This window comes from Typopeltis vanoorti, chromosome 19 (assembly GCF_054136105.1).
Source record: "Typopeltis vanoorti isolate ZY-2024b chromosome 19, IOZ_Tvanoo_1.0, whole genome shotgun sequence".
In the NCBI taxonomy this organism is placed as follows: domain Eukaryota; kingdom Metazoa; phylum Arthropoda; class Arachnida; order Uropygi; family Thelyphonidae; genus Typopeltis; species Typopeltis vanoorti.
This window is the reverse complement of record NC_143567.1, coordinates 73784460-73808252: the sequence shown is the minus strand read 5'-3', so window position 1 is coordinate 73808252 and position 23793 is coordinate 73784460. Positions and strand designations below refer to the sequence as shown.

The window sequence follows — 23793 nt, the reverse complement described above, 5'->3', positions numbered from 1 at the left end:
TTCTTTTTATTGTATGGCCTGATAGCATTCTTCTAAATTACTTATCTTCCTTTTATACGCTGTCTCTTTATATTCTTCTCTTGCTGCTAACCTGAATTGGTTGAAGACTGCCAAATCAAGATGGCTTTTTCCTCACTGGACACGCTCAAGCTATTAGCTAAGGTGAGCAGCCTATTGTAATAATCAGTGATAGATTCTTTTTTCTCTTGTCTACATTTTTGAAGCCTCCACAGGTTCGGACCCACGCTTCTAACTTTGGAAAACTGAGATATCAGGGTATCCTTGAATTTACTTTATTCCAAAGTGTCTCTCAGTATGGGAGAGGAATACAAAAAATTCTTGGCCCTGCCAATCAGTTTATTCCTTAATATTATTAGCTCCAGAGAATTGAGGGATGATGAGGTGAGGATTTACTGTTCTAAAGAACTCTCTATCCCCCATCGTGTTAGTACTAGTGGCTCCCGAATCAACGTTGTTTACATTCATGATTCTTAAAAAATGTTCTTACACTATATATATATATATATATATACACACACACACACACACACACACACACACACACACACTTTCTATTTAGTTGCCTTATCTTTATTTACAAATCCACTATTATTTATTTTAATTACTGTAGATTTTATCCTGTCGACTGCTGCGCCATTGTAAAGATGTGGTTGTTTAATTCGTTATTGTAACGAAGGCTGTTATTTGCCTATATTCTAATATCTTCTTTACCTCAAATCTTTTACACTTTAATCTTTGCTCTATCCTTGTAATATATTCTTTATTCTTTATAGCAGTGCACTTTTGCTTTCATAACCTTTCTTACTTATTCTATTGCATATCATGTTTATCCACCTTTCGTATTTACTAGTCGTATGCCTATGAACACTGGAAAATTTATTTGTTACAGAAATACTGCGCCACCAGTATTTCTGTATCAACATAAGACTCAGTAATACATCCGGTAGATCTCTCTCTTATTAGCAATATTCCTTCAATAAAGTTTACATAAACAGTCATGGTTCTGAATACTTAAACTACACTTTTAATGCCTTAGTTGTTTCCCGCTCACAGATCCGATTTTATTTAGGAACAGTGCATTGTAAAATAAAAGATCAGGCGGCACTGTTTTGAAATATAATTAAAACACGTTGATTTATGATAAAGAGCCAAGAGGCTATTTTTATTGCGATATAAATTAAGTTAAGGAGATAATAAATCCTGTATTATTTTACAGCCGGGTACGAAACTCGGAGATCGAAATCTAAGAGTTTCATGCCGAAGAACTATCAGCGAGTCCAAGCGTAAGTCATCACTTGGGTAGTGCAACACTATAGCAACTCGTGTCAAAGGTGGAGCAAGCTCCGTCACTCTCCTTAATATTTTCTCATAATGTAAAACGCAGCTCCTAGGAGATGTATTACTGTTTTACATTATGAGGAGCGGTCACTACCCAGACCGGTTTTGACCTTTATTGAGGTCTCATCAGTGAGTAGGTAGACCTGAAATACCAAGGTTTAAGTGAACCGAACTTACATATACCCTTACTAAAGAATTGCCGAACTGGCATCTGGCAATTCGTTAGTAAGGGTGTATGTAAGTTCGGTTCACTTAAACCTTGGTATTTCAGGTCTACCTACTCACTGATGAGACCTCAATAAAGGTCAAAACCGGTCTGGGTAGTGACCGCTCCTCATAATGTAAAACAGTAATACATCTCCTAGGAGCTGCGTTTTACATTATGAGAAAATATTAAGGATAGTGACGGAGCTTGCTCCACCTTTGACACAAGTTGCCATAGTGTTGTACTACCCAAGTGATGACTTACGCTTGGACTCGCTGATAGTTCTTCGGCATGAAACTCTTAGATTTCGATGGATTTCGATCTCTGAGTTTCGTACCCGGCTGTAAAATAATACGGGATTTATTATCCCCTTAAGTTACATTTATTTAAATTAATAACAAAGTACATTAATTAAACGATACGGAGGTTACTCTCTCTACCTATCCATTAGACTTTTAGCATAAAGAAATAAACTTTCCCCTTTTATTACTAAATAACTATACAATATAATTACTCAATTACTTCTCCGCTTATTAAATCAAATTATTGAAACTCTAATTTACTCACAAAGAGGTTAGCTAACTATGCTAAGTTATTTCACAAATCTCATGCAAATTATTAACATGCCAAATGACTCTCTTATGGACACTTCTTATTACAATTAAGTTAATTCTTATCAGTTCATCTATAACGTATCTCCTAGATTACAAAAGGAATGTACAACAAAAGATGGAACAAACTTACAGAGGCTCTGTGTTGCACATTCATCCAAAAGGTCTTGCACTAAAGTCCCTATGCTTTTCCTTTCATCTCGGGCCTTGGGATTCTGCCTTGAAAGTCTTGCTTCAGGGGGCATTTCATCAGGATATTGGCAGGCTTTGAAATGCAATTTTCCGTACTCGAAAAGCTCAGGCAAGAGGTTTCAGCATACATGTTTGAAGATCGCTCTGCTGCTTTTGGCTTCGGTTGACCTCTCGCGGCAAAAGGACATCCGACCGTCACTGCCTCGGGTATTTACATCAGCTGTTCTCTCGTCATTCCCATTCTTCTCCACTGGCATGGGTTTGCTGTAAAACGTCCGGTCCTCTGGATCCTACTGCCAACCCCGATGTTCGGCTCAGTCCCTTTTAATTTCATGTTCTCCGGGACCTTGCATGAAGGGTTGTAACCCCCGAAGAATTTGGCACGACTCCTTGATCTTCTGTTAAGACCAACCTCGTTCTTTCTTCTCCTCCATGCACTCCTTTAATTCTATCTTGTCGGGCAGTGGAAACTTGTCTGAACCTTGCCGATATCTTTGACACTGACTTTGAAGGTATTTATATGCAGAGCTTGCAAACAACTTTCTCATACACTTAAATCTTATACAACATTCTTGTGCCCTTATACATAGCTGTTATACAAAGTTCCGGTGGCCTCTTGTAAAAATCGATGTAAAGCATGCATTTCCAATGGTGTTCATACGCAGAGCTTGCAAACAACTTTCTCATACACTTAAATCGTAAACAACATTCTTGTGCCCTTATACATAGCTGTTATACAAAGTTCCGGTGGCAAAGCACTGTCTTTGTTTTTTTTACATTCTAGAAATTTTTGTTAAAGCAGTAAGTACAGTCAATTCTCATAGGGTTATTTACATTAATATTTAGCATAAAATATATATAGACATACAAGGCTATTTTTGTAACAATCTCATGAGACTTGACCTCTGTAAAAATCGATGTAAAGCACTTTGGCATTTCCAAGCTACATCGAGTTTTACAATATTACTTACTATTATATTAAAGGAATTGATGTTTCAGTGGAGCTTTCCACAAGCCTTGTAATATCGCCTTAAGAACAGGCCATTGAAATTAAATCTTAAAAAGAATATTTTAAGTGAGTTAATTCCATTAATATAATAGTAAGTAAGAGTGTGAACAAAAAACTGACATACACGACATACTTTAGATAGGATTAACTACTATCAAAGAAGCATTAATTTGATTTGTATGAGTCAGGTTACATGAGTGTGACAAAACTCTAGGCCCAAAAATTTAAAGAGAAGGTTAAGGTGTTATATAAGTGAGCAAGTCTGGTATAGCTGGAGGTGTATATTACAGAACAATTTGGAAGAATATTTTATTGTCCTATCAGATATCTAACATATTCCTTGAAGATTTATACCAGTAAATGACAGTGATGATTAAAAAAATAATAAAATAACATAAAACTGAAGGCCAACTGTTAAGTAAATCTATCATCAGGGATTTGTTCTTCACACATAGCATGCAGTTTCTTACAATCACATAAGCAGAAATGGTGAGGGAATATTCTCATGATAATGAAATACTTTATATATTCACATAAAGAGGTAATTATGTAAGCATTTCCAGTGAAAGTGTATTTATTTTAAAAATGTCTTAAAGATTATTTAAAATAATTAAAAAAAATATGAATTGAAATATAAAGAGCAGCATTTATATTCAGAAAACTGATCACTTTTTGCTCTGATTTAACAGAAACACTGTAATTTAAACTAGGAAAAATTATTAGTTATTTCTGTTGGGAAAAGCTTCTCTTACTTCAGAAGAGATACATGCTTTTCTCCCTCTTTATAATAATGATAATCCCATGAAAGGTTGCAAATCAATTGTATAATAGTATTGTATAAATGTTAAGAATTAACCTGGAAAGCTTGATCTAGAGAACAAAAAACTGATGCTTTCACAAACCACTTTAGGCCTCTGTCAGTGGTGCACTCAGGATTTAATCTTGGAGGGGACCGAGTACTCAAGATAATGATAATCTTGGCGGCGGCGGGGGGGGGGGAGCGAGTTGAGTAGACAATTTGAGAATATCGCCATATTATCGCCAGAGCACTACTTCATTCGCCTTGTGTTCACAATGGCCGTGATTCCCGAGAGCCAGAGGTTATTCCCACCTTATGTGACTGCTAATTCATAAGTAGTATAGAAATAGAAGACACGACACAACATAAATAATAATAAAAAAAAGAATTTTAATTAGGAAAAGATTTTTGGAAAATTTTCTAGTCTTTTTTCCTTTTTCTTTTTTTTTGGGAGGGGGCAGGGCCCCTTGGCCCCCTCCCTGGGTGCGCCAATGCTCTGATAATCAGGGCAGTGGTGTAACACTGAATAGAAAATTATTTACTACATAAAGACATTCATGCTACACTGGGTTCTAAAACTACAGCCTGTTGATTCAAAAGCAGAGACAGTCGACCAAGCTAACAATGATTTAGGTCAATGTACAAACTTTCTGATCAAACTTTATATTAGATTTGCACTAACACTTCCAAAAAAATTAAATAAAAATTAATATTTCTCAAAAAATTTTAGAATTATGTCAACTTTTAAGTAACTTAAAATGTAATTGTAAAACCGTTTAAAAAATTATTTAAAATACTAAATTACTGAGGTCTGAAGTGGATTGGGAAAAACTTCTATATTTGGTCTCTAGAGCAGGATTCTTATTAATTTATAATGGAGATTTGTCAAGGACTCATCAAGGAATTGACCTCTTCCACATTACATAATAAATGCTTATTATATTTCACTTTGAAAATATTTACTGAAGATGCACTAATGACATGCACTGGTAGTCCTTTCCACACTCACACACCAAACACCATGGAAAGATCTGGACTTCTTTAGCACACCTTTACCTGGTTTTAACTTTTAGCAATCTATAGTTCTAATGTATAATAAGAGAGATTAGTTTTTTACAATCTTTTGTAGGTGAGATTCACATAAAAAATAATAAACTAAGAAAAATAAATAAATAAATAAAATGCTTACCATGAGGAGTACAAAACAAATTCAATAAAATTATGTTCTCTTCTCGAACTCCATGCTCTTTTAAAATTTTCACAGCCTTAATTACAGTATTTCCAGTACCTGAAATTTTAAAAATATCAAGACAATGAAAAACTACACAAAAATATTTATAAAATATTTTTTATGTACACATAGAAAGTGATGTAGAGATCTTGCAGGGTAATCTGAACAATATGGCAGTTTGGGCAAAGGAGAATAGTTGCCAAATCAAGGTGGTAAAATATAGGGTTCATTTTGTGATGAATCAACTACAAGCTGCATAGGGTAAAAGGAAGATGAGAAGAGCTGATATATATACACACACACACACACACACACACACACACACACACACACACACACACACACACACACACACACACACACACACACACACAGTGGAACCTCGATTGTTGAACTTAATTCGTTCCGGAAGGCTGTACGAAAACCGAATTGCTCGAAAACTGAAACCATTTTCCCATAAGAATTAATGTAAATTGGATTAATCCGTTCCCAAACCCAAGATGATTGTTTATTTAAACCTTTCCAACAGTACTTCATGCATAAGATCATATACAAACATAATGAAAATGCATAAAATCTTACATAAAAAGAATAAACACAATAAATAGATAAAATATAGATGGAAATTGATCGCCTCTTTATTTTTGAGTATTGTACAGATCGTTGATTTTGCCATACCGAACTGCATAGCAAGATCCGAGACACGAATGTCATTTTCATGTTTGGATATGATTTCTTTTTTCATCTCTATTGGTTCTAACAACTTTTCTTTTCACTTTGCTGCTATCACTATTCTTCTGCGGCCCCATGGTGACTTAATAATAATTTACGAAAAAAAAACACAAAGAAAATCAAGAATTCAAGAAATCACTGCAAATTCGAGCAGGTGTTTGCACTGAATGAAGGCTGCCGCAAAACTGACGTCTTCCCACCTTACAGCTCAGCACGCAGAGCACACACGTGGTTGACGTTTGCATGTTCGTGAACCGAAATTCTGTTCGGAAACCGGGGCGTTTTTTGTTCGGTAACCGAATTGTTCGAGAACAGAGGCATTCAACAACCGAGGTTCCACTGTATATATATTATTTTATTTATTATTATTATTTTTTTTTAGGGGAAAACAGAGTTGAATCCAGAGGATATACTGTGAAAGGAGGCAAAAGATCACTTGCATGTCAGGAAGCACATGCAGGGATAAGGAAGTCATTATAAGATATCAACGTGTTAAATTGTGAATGAAGATATTTGAGAATTATAATACTTCATTCACATTTAACATAATCTGCCATAACTTAAGCAACACTTGTAAATATTATTTGATGTTAATCTCTTGTTCGTAAATTATTATTCATATAATTACTTTGAGTTTGTTTATTATTCAAAGGATATATTTCGGTGATTACACCACATTTTTTTATTATTCAGTTATATAAAACACTGAAATAATAATAAAATTATAATAATAATATGAAATATAGTTATATATTTATTATTATGAAATAATAATAAATATATAACTGAATAATAAAAAAATGTGGTGTAATCATCGAAATATATCTTTTGAACAATGTATTTATTAATTCTCTTGTTTAAACTTTAAGTTATACTATTTACCCCCTGAAGATGTAAATCCTATGATTTACGAAACTTGTCGGGAACTATTATTTCAGTTTTATATAACTGAATAATAAAAAAATGTGGTGTAATCACCGAAATATATCTTTTGAACCAATTAGCCACAGAAGTCTACGCCTGCAATTTGTTTATCATCATCATCATCATCATCAAATTCCTGCCATGTACCCTCAAGGGGTGTACAGGATATGACAGTACTACATGAAAAATTTACATCATTACTAACTTCCTATCTACAATTTTCCTCCAAATCAGTCTGTTACTTGTCAAGACTCCAACATTATCAGATCTTATATTTCTATCGTCTAAGGCACTTTGTACCGTATCAATCCACCTATATCTTGGTCTTCCTCTGGGTCGTTTTCCTGCCAACCTGGCAGAGAACACTTGTTTTGCTAATCTTTCCTCTCCCATTCTATTTAAGTGACCATACCACCTGAGATTAGCTCTGCTAACGCATTCCTGGATGCTGACAATGTCAAGTTCTTTCCTAATATCCTCATTTTTAATATGATATTGCCATTGATGCCATTTGTTCACGCCTCTAATCTTTCTCAGGACTCTCATATCTGCGGTCTCTAGTCTTTGGTCAAGTGTTTTACTTCTGACCCAGCTCTCAGATCCATAAGTTAAAACTGGTTTGAACACTGTCTTGTATACAGCTAATTTAGTGTTCCGACTAATTTCTCTCTTATTCCATATGAATTTATTCAATTGACATCCCACCATACCAGCTTTGCAGATTCGGTTGTCTACTTCTATATTTAATTTACCATCTTCAGTAAAAATCGTGCCCAAGTAACTGAAATGTTTTACTTGTTCCACAAGTTCTCCATTCACAACACAGTTGACATTTTCAATGATTCTGCCTATTTTCATTGTCTTTGTCTTTTTATTGCTGACCTTCATACCATATCTATTACAACAGCTATTCAATTTAGTCAGAGAATCTTGCAGACTTGTAGCGGATTTATTTAGACGTATAACATCATCCGCATAAAGCAAAGAGCTGACATTAACATCTCCAATTTTGATATCAGGTTTAATACCACTTTCCTTCATAATATGATCCATATAGATAATGAATAACAGAGGGGATAATGTACATCCTTGTCTCACACCAGATTTAACATTAAACCATCTTCCTGTACTTCCTTCAATTCTAACTGCTGACTTACAACTCAAATAAAGACTAAGTATTGCTTGATATAATGCCTCATTGACACCATATAACTACAGCGTATTGAATAGCTTCTCTCTTGGCACCTTGTCATATGCCTTTTCCAAATCGACAAAACTTAAATACAGATCTTTGTTATATTCCCACGACTTCTCAACTATTTGTCGTAAAGTGAAGATCTGATCCTGACAGCCTCTATTTGGCCTGAATCCAGCTTGTTCTTCACCAAGCTTTTCTTCCACAATTCTTCTCAACCGTTTCTCAAGTATATTTGCATAGATCTTGCCAGGAACACTCAGTAGGGAAATACCTCTGTAATTCTCACATTCAGTTTTATTTCCCTTTTTATATATGGGTACTATGAGAGCTCTACTCCAATCATCGGGAATTCATCCCTCTGTCCAGGCTTTCTGAACTATGCAGTGCAACCACTGTAAGACTTTTATACCACCATACTTCAGCATTTCTGGTCGAATATCATCTACTCCTGCTGCCTTTCCACATTTCAAGCCTTTGATGGCTTTTTCTACTTCAAGTATGGATATGTATTCCTGACTGCATGCCTGGTCAGTGTTTTTTATCACTGTGCTGTCATCACTGCTTGTTTCATTTAGCAGTTTTTCAAAGTAATTACTCCATACTTCAAGGATATCTTTTTCTCCCATTTTCATATCACCTTTATCATCTCTAACTCCTTTTACAGCACTCTTTCCTCCATTCCTAAGCTTCTTCAACAACCTCCAGAATATTTTGCCACCTCCTTGATATTTATTTTCAATATTCTTGCCAAAGTCCTCCCATGACTTTTGTTTAGCTAGTTTTACACACTATTTAGCTTTCTTACATTTGTCTCTGTATTCTGTAAGAGTAAAAGCTGACTTATTTGCCAGGAACTTTTGATATGCTTTCTTCTTTTCCTTCACTGCCTCTTTAACTTCCTGTGTCCACCAGGGAGTTCTGATTTTTTTTATCCTTGCACACAACCTCACCACATGCCTCTCTGGCAGAATCAATCAATGTTTTCTTGAGAGTTTGCCACTGAATCTCCAAGGTTTGATTCCTGTTCTCAAACTCTTTCATTTTCTTTTCAATAATCTTTCTGTATTTTAGTCTGCCTCTTTAACTTCCTGTGTCCACCAGGGAGTTCTGATTTTTTTTATCCTTGCACACAACCTCACCACATGCCTCTCTGGCAGAATCAATCAATGTTTTCTTGAGAGTTTGCCACTGAATCTCCAAGGTTTGATTCCTGTTCTCAAACTCTTTCATTTTCTTTTCAATAATCTTTCTGTATTTTAGTCTGCCTCTTTAACTTCCTGTGTCCACCAGGGAGTTCTGATTTTTTTTATCCTTGCACACAACCTCACCACATGCCTCTCTGGCAGAATCAATCAATGTTTTCTTGAGAGTTTGCCACTGAATCTCCAAGGTTTGATTCCTGTTCTCAAACTCTTTCATTTTCTTTTCAATAATCTTTCTGTATTTTAGTCTACAGTTCACATCTGAGAGCTGCTCAACTTTTATTCGCTTTAAAACTTTCTTACATGTTATTCTTTTCAATATGAAATTCAATTTTATCTTGCTCAAGACTAAATAGTGATCACTTCCAATTTCAAATCCTCTGTACACTCTGGTGTCCTGCACCAGGGAGAAAACATCACTATCAACAATAACATAGTCAATGAGACTTTTCTTATTCCTAGCCTCTTCTCTCCATGTGAATTTGTGCACATTTTTATGTTGGAACATGGTGTTAGTAATAACCAGTCCATGTCCTGAGCAGAAATCCAACAGATATTTGCCATTATTATTAGCTTTGCTCTTTTCTCCAAATTTTCCCAAAATATTTTTGTATGTCTCCCAATCATTTCCTACTCTGCTATTTAGATCCCCAACAAGGACCAACTTTTCCTTTTTCATTGTGTCAGTTGCTTTTTCTAAAGCATCAAAAAATTCCTCCACTTCTACCTTAGTAGAACCTTCTGTGGGACCATAGGCACAAATAAGTCTCATTGTCCAGTTCCCCATTCTCATATTTGCCCACATTACTCTACTTGAGACTGACTGCCATTCAAGAAGATTAGCCTCGTATTTTGTGTTGAATACTATGGCTACTCCTTCTTTTCCTTGATTGTCATTGCCTGAATATAACATTTTGTATTTATTGCTCAGAAAGATCTCACCAGTTTTTTTCTTTTTTGTTTCAGACACCCCTATTATGTCGATCTGGTACTTATCTAATTCCTCAGCTAGCTCCATTTCTTTGCCATTCAGGCTTCTTACGTTGATAGTACCGATCTTTAACTCTGGTGATGTTGAGTTGGGGTTTGTTTTCAGATTTGTTCAAGTAGCTGACTTTTCGCTGTTCACCCTGGTTCCCTGGTGAAAACAACGGGGGCCTTGTTTAACCGGGCGATGCCCCAGCCGGCATGAAATTTTGTCATGTTGTACCATCATTTTTTATTTTGGTTTAACCAATAAGAATACAATTTGGTCGGCTAAATCCCAAATTGCCAGCCCATCCTCATTCGTTCAGTATCAAAGTAGATACCCAACAGGGTGCACCACGAGAAGGTGAGGATTGGACATTAGGTCAGAAGCCCTGGTCGGTTCTCCGCATTCCTTGAAAGGCTATGTGGAGGTTTCCTCTCAGTTATACAGCTTTGACCCTTAAGCACCCCAGAATTTGTTTATTATTGTTTAATTATTTAATCTAGAATATGTATTAGTACTGAAAGGATCTGTATTAAAATGTCATTCAATTTATTTTATTTATTCCTATGTTAATGTTGTAAGAAGCTATGTATATATATTATAAGAATTTGTATTTATCATAATGTATTTATTAAATGTATTTTATGTGAACTACGGATTATTACCCAATTTGTTAATTCTGAAAGAGAATCTAAATATGTGGAATTCTGCTGATATGATTTTATGTAATTCTTCTGATTGAATTTGATTGGCTAGTAAAGGAGAAACGGAGTTGTTTTTAGTTAGTGCGTGCTTAGAACGTGAACAGCTATGATATGGAGACAAGCCAGTAGATGTAAGCTGAACTGACTAGAACCGGATTTTGGTGGGAAGAATAAACGCAGTTGATTGGAAAACGAAAGTAATCTGGGGAGAAAGCTTAGGAACAGCGAAGAGACCAGTTGTGTGTAAAGAAAGGCAAGTTGAGATATGTGGAAAAATCGACAAGGAAGGGACCGGGAATAAATAGGCATTAAAAACTACCTCTATGGAATTCTGATATTACAATAGATTCCTAATGATTAGAGGAAGAATACTGTAGAGCTGAAGTCAATACATAGTGGAAAATAAGGAATTAGTACATGACGTAAATCCAATGTGTCAAGACTTATGTAGCTCTGTGATTAACATTTCAGTTAACACGATAATTAGTTAACAGGAATTTTGAAAATGTGCCTAAGAAAATTCAATGTGCTGAAGTTGTAACCCGGTAAGATTTATCCTTTTTACATCCGGTGTGAAGCAAATGAAAGTTAGTTCTGCCTAATTTATCTTAACCCTAGCTGTGGTATTTAACTATAAATAGTCGAAGAAATAAAGCACTAAAATGTTCCCCCCTTGAATTGTTAACTGCCTTGTAATTCAATTACGTGTTTATAGACTAGAAGTGAATTAGAGAAGCCAACTATAAGAATATTTATTGTGAATTCTGGAACTTTGAACTGTGAGAACTATTTCTTACAAGTCGACAGAATATATTCTGTCGACTTATAGAGAATTCCATCTTTATAGAGAACTCAGAGTTGAATATTTGATACCTAACGCATTGTATCTATTCTGAGCACCAGAACTAAATCGATGTGTAGATGATATGAATTGTCTCATAGAATAGAGACAAGTTGTAGAAATACTTATCTCTAAAGTGTGATAGAAATACTTATCTCTTGAATAATAAGATCTAAGACTTTTGGCTTTAATCTTAAAACCTAACTGAAATGCTACCTGTATCTCAGAGATATTTTGGATTTGTTCAATTGCATTATCTTGTTTAGAAAGTTATACTTGGATGTACATGTTATATAACCCTGCATTAAATGTTTTGTTTTATTGAATTCAATTTAATGTTTGCCTGATTTTCTTTCATTGCACCGCTCATAAAAATTTATCGGACCCTGCGGAAGCCTTAAAAGATATTAATAACCTCGGCCTGTAGAAAAGTGAGATTGCAAACGTTAGTTGATGATTGATTCCTCTACAATATATAAACTAATCTGAATATAAGGTGGCACAGGATAATATAAATTTCTTTATGTTCAGATCAGTATCAATCAACATCTGACAAATAAAAACGGAATTTAAAGAAATGAAGATAAGTTCAACTAACCAACATAAATGAATCAGTCAGAAAGATAGGACAACACAACAAATGCACCTGAACTACTATACATATATTTGGTCAACTAAGTTTCTTGGAGGAAACAGGGGTTAAGAAGGTAGTGGAGAGGATCTAGAGGCAAGTGATAGGGCTATGGAATGTTCCCTATGAGTACAGATTGAAATCTGTGGGTTACAAAATATGTATGATATGTGGAAAGAGGAACTGAAACACGAGCATTAAACATTTAATTCTTATAGGTCAGCCCAAGAAGTTATGTAAAAGTATGGTTAGCAAGGGTGAGAAGACTAGATTTTTTTGTTTGTTTGTATGGAGAATGGCTGGAATGGAATTGGGTGAAATAGGTTGACATAGGTGGTCATAGTGCTTTGTCAATGAATGAGTTTAAGAAGATGTATGGTAAGCACTACGTGAATAATGGTTAGTGTGCGTGTGCTTGTGCAATTGGTCATCAAACTCTGTGGTCATACAAGAATAATAATATAAAGGCAGGATGAATACTAATGCCTATTTTTGAATGAAACCAGAAATATTTAGTGACTCTTTATAGTCACTTGAAATCAAATAAATAACAGTCAGTTAAGGTTAGACTAGGCTTGATATAGAATGACTATCCAACCAAACTTGGAAATTTTATGCACAGCAGCATGTGGCCTAACATTATCAAGAAGTAAGGTAATGTCTAATAAATTCAGGTTTGTCTTCTTTTTCTCTGAATAATTTTTTTTTCTAGAAAAGTACCCACAGTACTTATCCTTGTTGATAATCTCACCTGGATTTAAAAGAGTGTCAAAATAATGCCTTTACTACCTCAAAAGATAGTCGCTAACAGCTTCATACCTGACTTGGAAAGCCTTAATTTTTTAAGGTAGGTAAGAAAATCTCAGTTTTTTGATGAAGAATGAAATCAAAAAAATTTAAATACTTGAACATTTAGACTTATAACATCCGAGCTTTAAAGAAAAGTGTTCTTTAATAACCACATGTCCCCAGTGACCTCAGTCATCTACCTTTCTCTGCTTTTCATCAGTTATAGTTATGTGATGGCCTGCCTGTTTTAAGCAGATGATTGGGCATACTTGAGAAGTATAGTCTCTAGATTTATTTGCTAAATCATCTTCTAATATTTCTCATATCAACAGTTTCTGCCATATACATAAAGCAGTTTTTAATGAATTCCAGAGGCTGTCTTCTCCTGATTTGTCTATGAACTCCATGATGATATATCATAGCATGTAGTTATCATCAAGACTGGTCATTGTTGAAAACTTAAAAATAAATGAATAAATATATTTGTTGTATAGAAAATAAAATTAAGAATATCAACTAATGTCTTTCTTATTCCTGAAAAGAATACAGAACTCTTTTAGCTCTGACGTTTGGAAATCAATAGGCAGCTGGTCTTCATCCTTAGCTATCAATGATAGCCAAGACCACTGTTGTTTGGAAATAGCAATTATACAGTCAATATTTCTTTGAGATGCACTGCTTTGTATAATGTTCCATTTATAAATATAAATGTAATTTTAATAGTTATCTCTTGGCATCTCATCATACGCCTTTTCCAGATCTCCAATACAGACCCCTGCTATATTACCATGATTCCTTCAACTATTAGCAGAAATATACATCTAATAAATTTCTAGTTCTGCAACCCATATCTGGCATAAACGCAGTTTAGGCTTCCCAAGTATTCATCCTCTTCCATAAATTTTCTTGGTCTCTTATTGAGTATGTTTATATAAATCTTACCTGGAACACCCAGGAAGGAAATTCCTCTGTAATTCCACTTTTATTTCTATTCTGTAGAAGAATGCGATGAGAGTTCTACACCAATCATTCTGAATAATTTCAGGCTTCTGAATTATGTGGTAGCCACTGTAAAATGTTTACATCTTCATATTTGAGTATTTCAGTAAGCATTGACTGTTCAATGGTTTCAGTGAATGAGGCGGAATGCACTGCTTGTAAATGGATGAACTACGTAAGTTGGTTCTCATGCTGTTCTATATTCTTCTTTGTAGTAATGTCATAGTATTACCATATAGCCATAGTATTCAACACAAAATACGAGGCTAATCTTCTTGAATGGCAGTCAGTCTCAAGTAGAGTAATGTGGGCAAATATGAGAATGGGGAACTGGACAATGAGACTTATTTGTGCCTATGGTCCCACAGAAGGCTCTACTAAGGTAGAAGTGGAGGAATTTTTTGATGCTTTAGAAAAAGCAACTGACACAATGAAAAAGGAAAAGTTGGTCCTTGTTGGGGATCTAAATAGCAGAGTAGGAAATGATTGGGAGACATACAAAAATATTTTGGGAAAATTTGGAGAAAAGAGCAAAGCTAATAATAATGGCAAATATCTGTTGGATTTCTGCTCAGGACATGGACTGGTTATTACTAACACCATGTTCCAACATAAAAATGTGCACAAATTCACATGGAGAGAAGAGGCTAGGAATAAGAAAAGTCTCATTGACTATGTTATTGTTGATAGTGATGTTTTCTCCCTGGTGCAGGATACCAGAGTGTACAGAGGATTTGAAATTGGAAGTGATCACTATTTAGTCTTGAGCAGGATAAAATGGAATTTCATATTGAAAAGAATAACATGTAAGAAAGTTTTAAAGCGAATAAAAGTTGAGCAGCTCTCAGATGTAAACTGTAGACTAAAATACAGAAATATTATTGAAAAGAAAATGAAAGAGTTTGAGAACAGGAATCAAACCTTGGAGATTCAGTGGCAAACTCTGAAGGAAACATTGATTGATTCTGCCAGAGAGGCATGTGGTGAGGTTGTGTGCAAAGATAAAAAAATCAGAACTCCCTGGTGGACACAGGAAGTTAAAGAGGCAGTGAAGGAAAAGAAGAAAGCATATCAAAAGTTCCTGGCAAATAAGTCAGCTTTTACTCTTACAGAATACAGAGACAAATGTAAGAAAGCTAAACAGTGTGTAAAACTAGCTAAACAAAAGTCATGGGAGGACTTTGGCAAGAATATAGAAAATAAATATCAAGAAGGTGGCAAAATATTCTGGAGGTTGTTGAAGAAGCTTAGGAATGGAGGAAAGAGTGCTGTAAAAGGAATTAGAGATGATAAAGGTGAAATGAAAACAGGAGAAAAAGATATCCTTGAAGTATGGAGTAATTACTTTGAAAAACTGCTAAATGAAACAAGCAGTGATGACAGTACAGTGATAAAAAACACTGACCAGGCATGCAGTCAGGAATACATATCCATACTTGAAGTAGAAAAAGCCATCAAAGGCTTGAAATGTGGAAAGGCAGCAGGAGTAGATGATATTCGACCAGAAATGCTGAAGTATGGTGGTATAAGAGTCTTACAGTGGCTGCACTGCATAGTTCAGAAAGCCTGGACAGAGGGACGAATTCCTGATGATTGGAGTAGAGCTCTCATAGTACCCATATATAAAAAGGGAAATAAAACTGCATGTGAGAATTACAGAGGTATTTCCCTACTGAGTGTTCCTGGCAAGATCTATGCAAGTATACTTGAGAAACGGTTGAGAAGAATTGTGGAAGAAAAGCTTGGTGAAGAACAAGCTGGATTCAGGCCAAATAGAGGCTGTCAGGATCAGATCTTCACTTTACGACAAATAGTCGAGAAAGCATGGGAATATAACAAAGATCTGTATTTAAGTTTTGTTGATTTGGAAAAGGCATATGACATGGTGCCAAGAGAGAAGCTATTCAATACGCTGCAGTTATATGGTGTCAATGGGGCATTATATCAAGCAATACTTAGTCTGTATTTGAGTTGTGAGTCAGCAGTTAGAATTGAAGGAAGTACAGGAAGATGGTTTAATGTTAAATCTGGTGTGAGACAAGGATGTACATTATCCCCTCTGTTATTCATTATCTATATGGATCACATTATGAAGGAATGTGGTATTAAACCTGATATCAAAATTGGAGATGTTAATGTCAGCTCTTTGCTTTATGCGGATGATGTTATACTTCTAAATAAATCCGCTACAAGTCTGCAAGATTCTCTGACTAAATTGAATAGCTGTTGTAATAGATATGGTATGAAGGTCAGCAATAAAAAGACAAAGACAATGAAAATAGGCAGAATCATTGAAAATGTCAACTGTGTTGTGAATGGAGAACCTGTGGAACAAGTAAAACATTTTAGCTACTTAGGCACAATTTTTACTGAAGATGGTAAACTAAATATAGAAATAGACAACAGAATCAGCAAAGCTGGTATCGTGGGAAGTCAATTGAATAAATTCATATGGAATAAGAAAGAAATTAGTCGGAACACTAAATTAGCTGTATACAAGACTGTGTTCAAACCAATTTTAACTTATGGATCTGAGAGCTGGGTCAGAAGTAAAACACTTGACCAAAGACTAGAGACCGCAGATATGAGAGTCCTGAGAAAGATTAGAGGCGTGAACAGATGGCATCAATGGCAATATCATATTAAAAATGAGGATATTAGGAAAGAACTTGACATTGTCAGCATCCCGGAATGCGTTAGCAGAGCTAATCTCAGATGGTATGGTCACTTAAATAGAATGGGAGAGGAAAGATTAGCAAAACAAGTGTTCTCTGCCAGGTTGGCAGGAAAACGACCCAGAGGAAGACCAAGATATAGGTGGATTGATACGGTACAAAGTGCCTTAGACGATAGAAATATAAGATCTGATAATGTTGGAGTCTTGACAAGTAACAGACTGATTTGGAGGAAAATTGTAGATAGGAAGTTAGTAATGATGTAATTTTTTCATGTAGTACTGTCATATCCTGTACACCCCTTGAGGGTACATGGCAGAATTTGATGATGATGATGATGATGTTATATGAATATTTAGAAACTTTTGTGTCAGTGGACTGCTTTCTGCCGGAAAGTTATTATATTTGTAATATACCAATCATACAATTCTTTCTTTCAGATTATCCAATTTCTGTATTTCGTATTTGGTTGCTGTTATGCATACAAGAAAGGTCATAATGGATGAATGCTTTACACGAGGATTTATATATTAATTTATTATACAAATCCTTACATTTCTTTTAAAGGTGCTTCTACCTCAGCAATTGACTTGTAGTTACCTTCTCCACTGCAGATGGTCATCCCAGGAGCGTTCTTGCAACATTCTGACTTGCATTATCTCCAGAGTGCCTTCTCTCCATGTAAGTTGAGGCTGTCCTTTCATCCACCTTCCTTTTCAGCCCCCCCCCCCCCTCAAACCTGATGTTTTCTCTATTTGGCCTCATGGCCCAGGCACATTAGACTTCTTTCTATGTCACCTGAATAGTGTCTACATCCAAGAATCCAGTTTATGATGGAAAAGGAAAATAACAATAGTTTATCCTTCCTAGACACCTTAGTGACATGCATTCCAAATGGTAAACCTATCCTTTGCTGTATACAGAAAACCCACTCACACAGGCAGATACATTCACAAACTTTCCCACCACCACCTCTCCCAACAATAGGCATCATTAAAATTATAACCAATAGAGCATACAATCTTTGTTCTAGTGGAACCTCTCTTTCAACAGAACTCAACCATATGCATGACACATTCCTATTCAATGGCTACAGTGCTTACAGAATTAAAAAATAATCAATTCACCCACCACACACACACACAATCCTCAGCCTTCGGAAGGATTTAAGAAATGCCATTACCATCCCCTACATCTGGAATACATCAGAAAAAATAGCCAGGTCTTTAAAAATGTACAACCTCTACACAGCTTTTAAGCCCCATTGGAAACTTACTACCCTTGTCCATTCTACCAAAGATCAGTTCCTTCCTCTCTCAGTGTCTGGAGTATATAAAGTACCCTGTTCCTGCAAGTTGGCTTACTTCAGACAGACAGGTAGATCAGCCAACGTCCACTTAGATGAACACAAAACTTACATCTGTCATCATGACTATGACTATGGTCGATCTGGTCTTGCGGAACCATGTATTGGATACCACTCACAGGATCTTCTGGGAGAAAACCACCATCGTGTTTTATCTTGTCATTTAGACAAGAAAGACTATTTATGGAATCTTCAGCGGACACTCAGAAATCAACCAAATGTAAAACATGTGAAAAAAACTTCCCAAAAGTTGGGAAACATTAATCATCAGAGGTCCCAATTTACATCCTAGGCCACTAGATAGGACTTTAACATCATCATCATCATAGCCATGTGTTTCACTGAGTATTGTGTTGCCTTTGTATGTGCGTTATGTATTATTCGTACTCCCTGAAGATGTCTCAGTGACTGATAAAATATTGGAAGCATTAAAATTAATTTTTAATCCTTTCTTAGTGCCCAATACTCCATTAAACTTCCAACATGAGGTATTAACCTCACCAAGGCTGATCTACAGGTCGATGTTCTTATGCACCTGATGGTCCTCCATGCCCAAACTGATCTATCATATCCTAATGAGTGATTAATCTCAGAACAAACTCAATTCCAACATACTTCCTTACATTTTCATGCAATTTTTTTGCTTTCCTTTTAGTAACGTGATACTTTTCCCAAAATAATACCACCTAATATAATACCTCTTATAAAATTATTATAAATCAAGTCATCCAAAGCAGTATGCCTTGTTGCATCTGCAAAATTTAATAAGCTATTTCAATACAAGTGAAAACATCACATTCAAATCAGGAAATGACATAATCGACTGTACATTACAAACTATAAATATAAACCAAGCCATAACGTAATAATGTTTTATATATTTTAAAATGTAAGATCTTAATGACACTTACTCATAATTGGATACATCAATAACACTTTTCTGGTAGCTATATCTTCTGGAAACTTTGCATATACTACATGGGCTTCATGGGTATCCTCATCACTGTGTATCAAAATTTTCCCAATACGTATTGAACGACAGCAGTCTCGTAGACCTTGCTCCATTGCTTCTCCTACAAGAATCCTAAAATCAATATCATTATACTATAAAATAAAAATAAAAGGATTGAATATACAGGTAATTCTCATTATATGTGCTTTTGTTATCCACATTTTTGATTAAACTCATGGTTTCATTTTGGTACATAAGGACCATTACTGTTTCCTATCCAATGTCAAGGAGGCCTCTATGTATGCACTTTTTTTCCCTGCCTCCATCTACTGTGCTCAGTGGTTCATTGCCCATTTAGTGTCCTTTCAGTCTTACTGGTTTATGCAGTGTTGTCTTACTCTGTAAGTATGAAGATCTGAAAAAAGATGAAAGCAACTGACATCTTTTGCTGCAAGTTGTGAGTGGTTCGACCACTATAAGATTTGCTATTCCACAATCTCAACACGATGGGCAAGGCTGCAGATCACGTTGCCAATGAAAAATTTCATGATCTCTTCAAAGCAAAGTTAGCAGGAGATTACACACCAAAGCAGGTGTTTAACCTAGATGACATTTTAGTGTTTTGGAAGCATGTGCCCAGTCATACCTATATATCCATTGAAGAGAAGACCATAACTAGGTTTAAAGCTGCCAAAGACCACTGCACATTACTTTTGGGAGGCAATGCTTCAGAACTACAAAATAAGACCTCTCATGGTGTATCACTCAGAAAACTTGTGATCACTAAAGAAATATGAAAAGGAAATACTGCCTGTTGTTTTGAGAGTGAATAAGAAGGGCTGGATTACATTACAGATTTTCAGTGAATGTTTTCTGGGACAGTTGCCGATGTACTCTTGAAAATGAAGAACTATTTTAATAGTAATTTGTTTTATATGTACTGAATATTTTATTTTACTACCCTTGTGTCTTAATAGGTATGAAAAATAAGTGCAGTTTCGATTAAATTAATCCTGAAAGATTGGAATCTCATTTGTTTGGGAACACAACCTCTATTATCCCATGTGTAAGTCTCCTGTTTTACTTGTTTTCAATATACATGGCAATTTCTTGAGAACACAACTCCTGCATAGAATGAGAGTTACCTGTATTCAGAACTTAGTATTTATTTTGATGTTGCTTATTTTCATTCCAGATTCATGTAGAATCAAAATATTTGACACTTTACTTATTTTATTATTAATTTCCTTATTTCATTATCCCACATATTTTTAAAGTAGCGAATTGAAGAAACTAACTTGATTAGAAAACTAAAAAAAAAAAAAAAAACATTTAAGTCACTTAAAATTTGTTGAATTCTGGCAGATTCTACTGGGATATGCGGCCTCTTTAAAAGAGTTCCTCCAATGCAATGGGACAACAAGATACTGATGAAAGAGAGAGTGCTTCCTTTCATCAGATTTCCTCACTAATGTCTGAGCACACAGGGCTCTGTAAACTTTCACTCACACTCTTTCTCCTATTCACAAATGACTATCTCTCACTAACCTCAAATCCTATCTGCAATTTTGCTGATGTCAGTGCACTCGATTTTTCTTTTTAATTTGACAAATATCCTGAGCTACAAGATTTTCTATAATCAATATCTTAAACACTGATTTGCAATATTTCAGTGGAATGAGAATAATTTGTCCACACTGAAATGCAGTCCTTGTTTTACACAACAAAAATTGCACAAGACCCTCCCCCCCCTCAAATATGATAACACCAAAATTTCCAAGAATAATCAAATCTCTCCTCTTGGGCTGACTTACATCATGGCCTTTCCCAATAACCATTTTCTCATAGACTCACTTCAGTCACTAAAGGTATTTCGTGGACACTTCCATTGAACTGGCTGCCTGTAATTCTCCCACTTTCCCTTAAGCTTATAAGCACACAAGCAACTGGTCAACATCCATTCACTGTCAAATTTCTCACCTCTTCTTTCTTTCTTTTGTCTACCTCTGTTTTTTGTAAAAGGGTTGATGAAGGATAAAAGCCAGACAACCAGGAGGAGATCTCCATATAACCTCTAAGAATGCGGAGAATTGACTGGGGCTTCTGATCTAATGTCCACTCCTCCACATTCCTTAGTCGTCACATTATGCACACCTATACCAATTATCCTGAATACTGAAAATGCTGTGACAATTTGGGACTTAGCTGACCAAACTGTATTCTGCACTGATTTAAATTAGAAAAAAATATGATGGTACAACAATGAGATGTCATACTAGCTGGGACACTAAAAACTCAGACTTCCACGGAGTCTGGAACAAACTCCATGGTAGCATAACATAAGAAGTATCAATGGAAAAGAAGTCAAACTACAAGAACTAGAGAAGTATCACAGGACATAACTAGTGCTACTGAGAAAAAGAAGCCTAAAACAGATGAGATCCTACTAAATAAAAAAAAAATATAGGATGTTAGTTGGCCAACAGTGATCAGAGAAAGGAAAGAGTAGCAACAATATTCAACACTCAACAGTCTTCATCAAGAGGTGAACTTCTTGCATGGCAGGCAATTTCAAGCAGAGTTATGTGCATAAATTTCAAAATGGAGAAGCAAATAATGAAACTTGTTTGTATCTATGGAATCACAGAAGAAGTGGAGGAATTTTTCTGGTCATAATGAGAAGGCAGCTGATAACAAATAAATAAAAATAAAAAAAACCTTATCCTTAGAGATCTAAACAGCATTGTAGGAAATGAATCCCAGACACAGAAAAATTTTGGGGAAAATTTTCAACTAAAGGGCATAATAACTCTGCTTAATAATAATAATAATAATAATAATAATAATATCAGATATCTTGGGGGGGGGGAATATCTTGTAAACAGTAACATAGCAAGACTTCTTTTTTTTTTTTTTTCTTGTGCCTTCTCTTCTGAAAATCTTATGTTGAAACATGGTGTGCCTGCTTGATTTCTGTTTAGGATATAGAACAGTCATAACTAACACACCATGTTTCAACATAAGATTTTCAGAAGAGAAGGCACAAGAAAAAAATAAAAAAAGAAGTCTTGCTATGTTACTGTTTACAAGATATTTCCCCCCCCCAAGATATCTGATATTATTATTATTATTATTATTATTATTATTAAGAGAGACCACCAGGGAGTCAGAGACTCATCGAGGGAGGCCACATACTACACACACCGGCTATCATACTTATTCTTGAATTCATTCACACTGCTTGCACTCACAACATCCAAATATTACAAGATATTTGTTTGCAAGTATATAAGATACAAAAGTTTACAAAAGGCAGGGATCCAAAAATACAACTTAAATCTACTAAAAAATTTTTACTTACCCAAGGTATTGGGATACTTTACATAAATATTGTTATAGATAATGTTTTAAGAAACTAAATGTTATGATGAAAAAGAAAGTAATACATTCTTTAATTCTCACTATACATTTCACATAATTATACAGAATTATGCTCGACTTTAATGTGGGTTTAAAATGTATAATAATAATAATAATGTATTATTATTATTATTGTTACGTGACACTTCGAAGGAGTCCAAAGACTCATCGAGGGAGGGCACCTACTGCGCAGTTCTCCATCTCCACCACACTAGTATTTTCACAGACAATCGCAAACATCCATGTCCATGGCAGGATTCGAACCTGCAGCCGTTTGGCTTGAGAGCAGATATGCTAACCAATCAGTCAACCAGGCTGGCAAACAGGTATACCACAAAGCTCATCACAACTTTGTGTTTTCTTTCATTTATTGTTCATAATGAGGAATGAATTTATATAAATTATCCATAAACAATAATTTAATTTTAATAGGAAAGACAAATAATAAAATTCAGAAAAACAAGAAAATAGTTATGCACTTAATGTGGAGCTGACTTCACTCAGTAACATGATCTGGTCTTTGACATGTCTTTGCAAGATAGTTGTATTTTTTAAATAACAGTGTTAAAAAGCATTTTTGTTATTCAAAAATTTCAAGCATTTAATTACACTAAACTAATTAATGTTGAGAGCTGTGAAAATAAGCTTAGGAAAATACTATATCACAATTGTGCAACCACTTAAGGGCAGGTGATAATGTACTCTCAAACACGTTTAGTGCAAATATTCAGGACTCTGTAACTTAATTGAATCACAGCTGTAACAAATTTGGCATCAAAATCAGCAATTAAAAAAAAAACAAAATTATGATAACAGGCAGCAGTAGTACAAAAATCTTCCGCTGTGCTCTTGATGGAGAACCTACAGAAGAATCAGTAAAATAGTTCAGCTATATAAGTACAGTTTTTAGTGAAGATGGCAAACTAAATATGAAAACAGAAAAAAGAATAAGCCAAGCTAGTATGATGGGGAGTCAAATGA

General features: G+C 35.1%; 1 protein-coding gene across 3 annotated transcripts in view; it reads right to left on the bottom strand.

The window, feature by feature from the left end:
- The window catches only part of kri (uracil phosphoribosyltransferase krishah), a 532528-nt gene that overhangs the window by 451447 nt on the left and 57288 nt on the right, over nt 1–23793 (bottom strand). For all 3 annotated transcript variants that reach the window (XR_016549938.1, XM_090409241.1, XM_090409240.1), the window contains exons 5-6: nt 19352–19513; nt 5365–5463 (exon numbers count right to left, since the gene is read on the bottom strand). Coding sequence is in view for 2 of the 3 variants with exons in the window: in XM_090409241.1 (XP_090265367.1) it covers nt 5365–5463; nt 19352–19513 (261 nt within the window). In the remaining variant the exon portion in view is untranslated. The remainder of the gene's footprint in view (nt 1–5364; nt 5464–19351; nt 19514–23793) is intronic.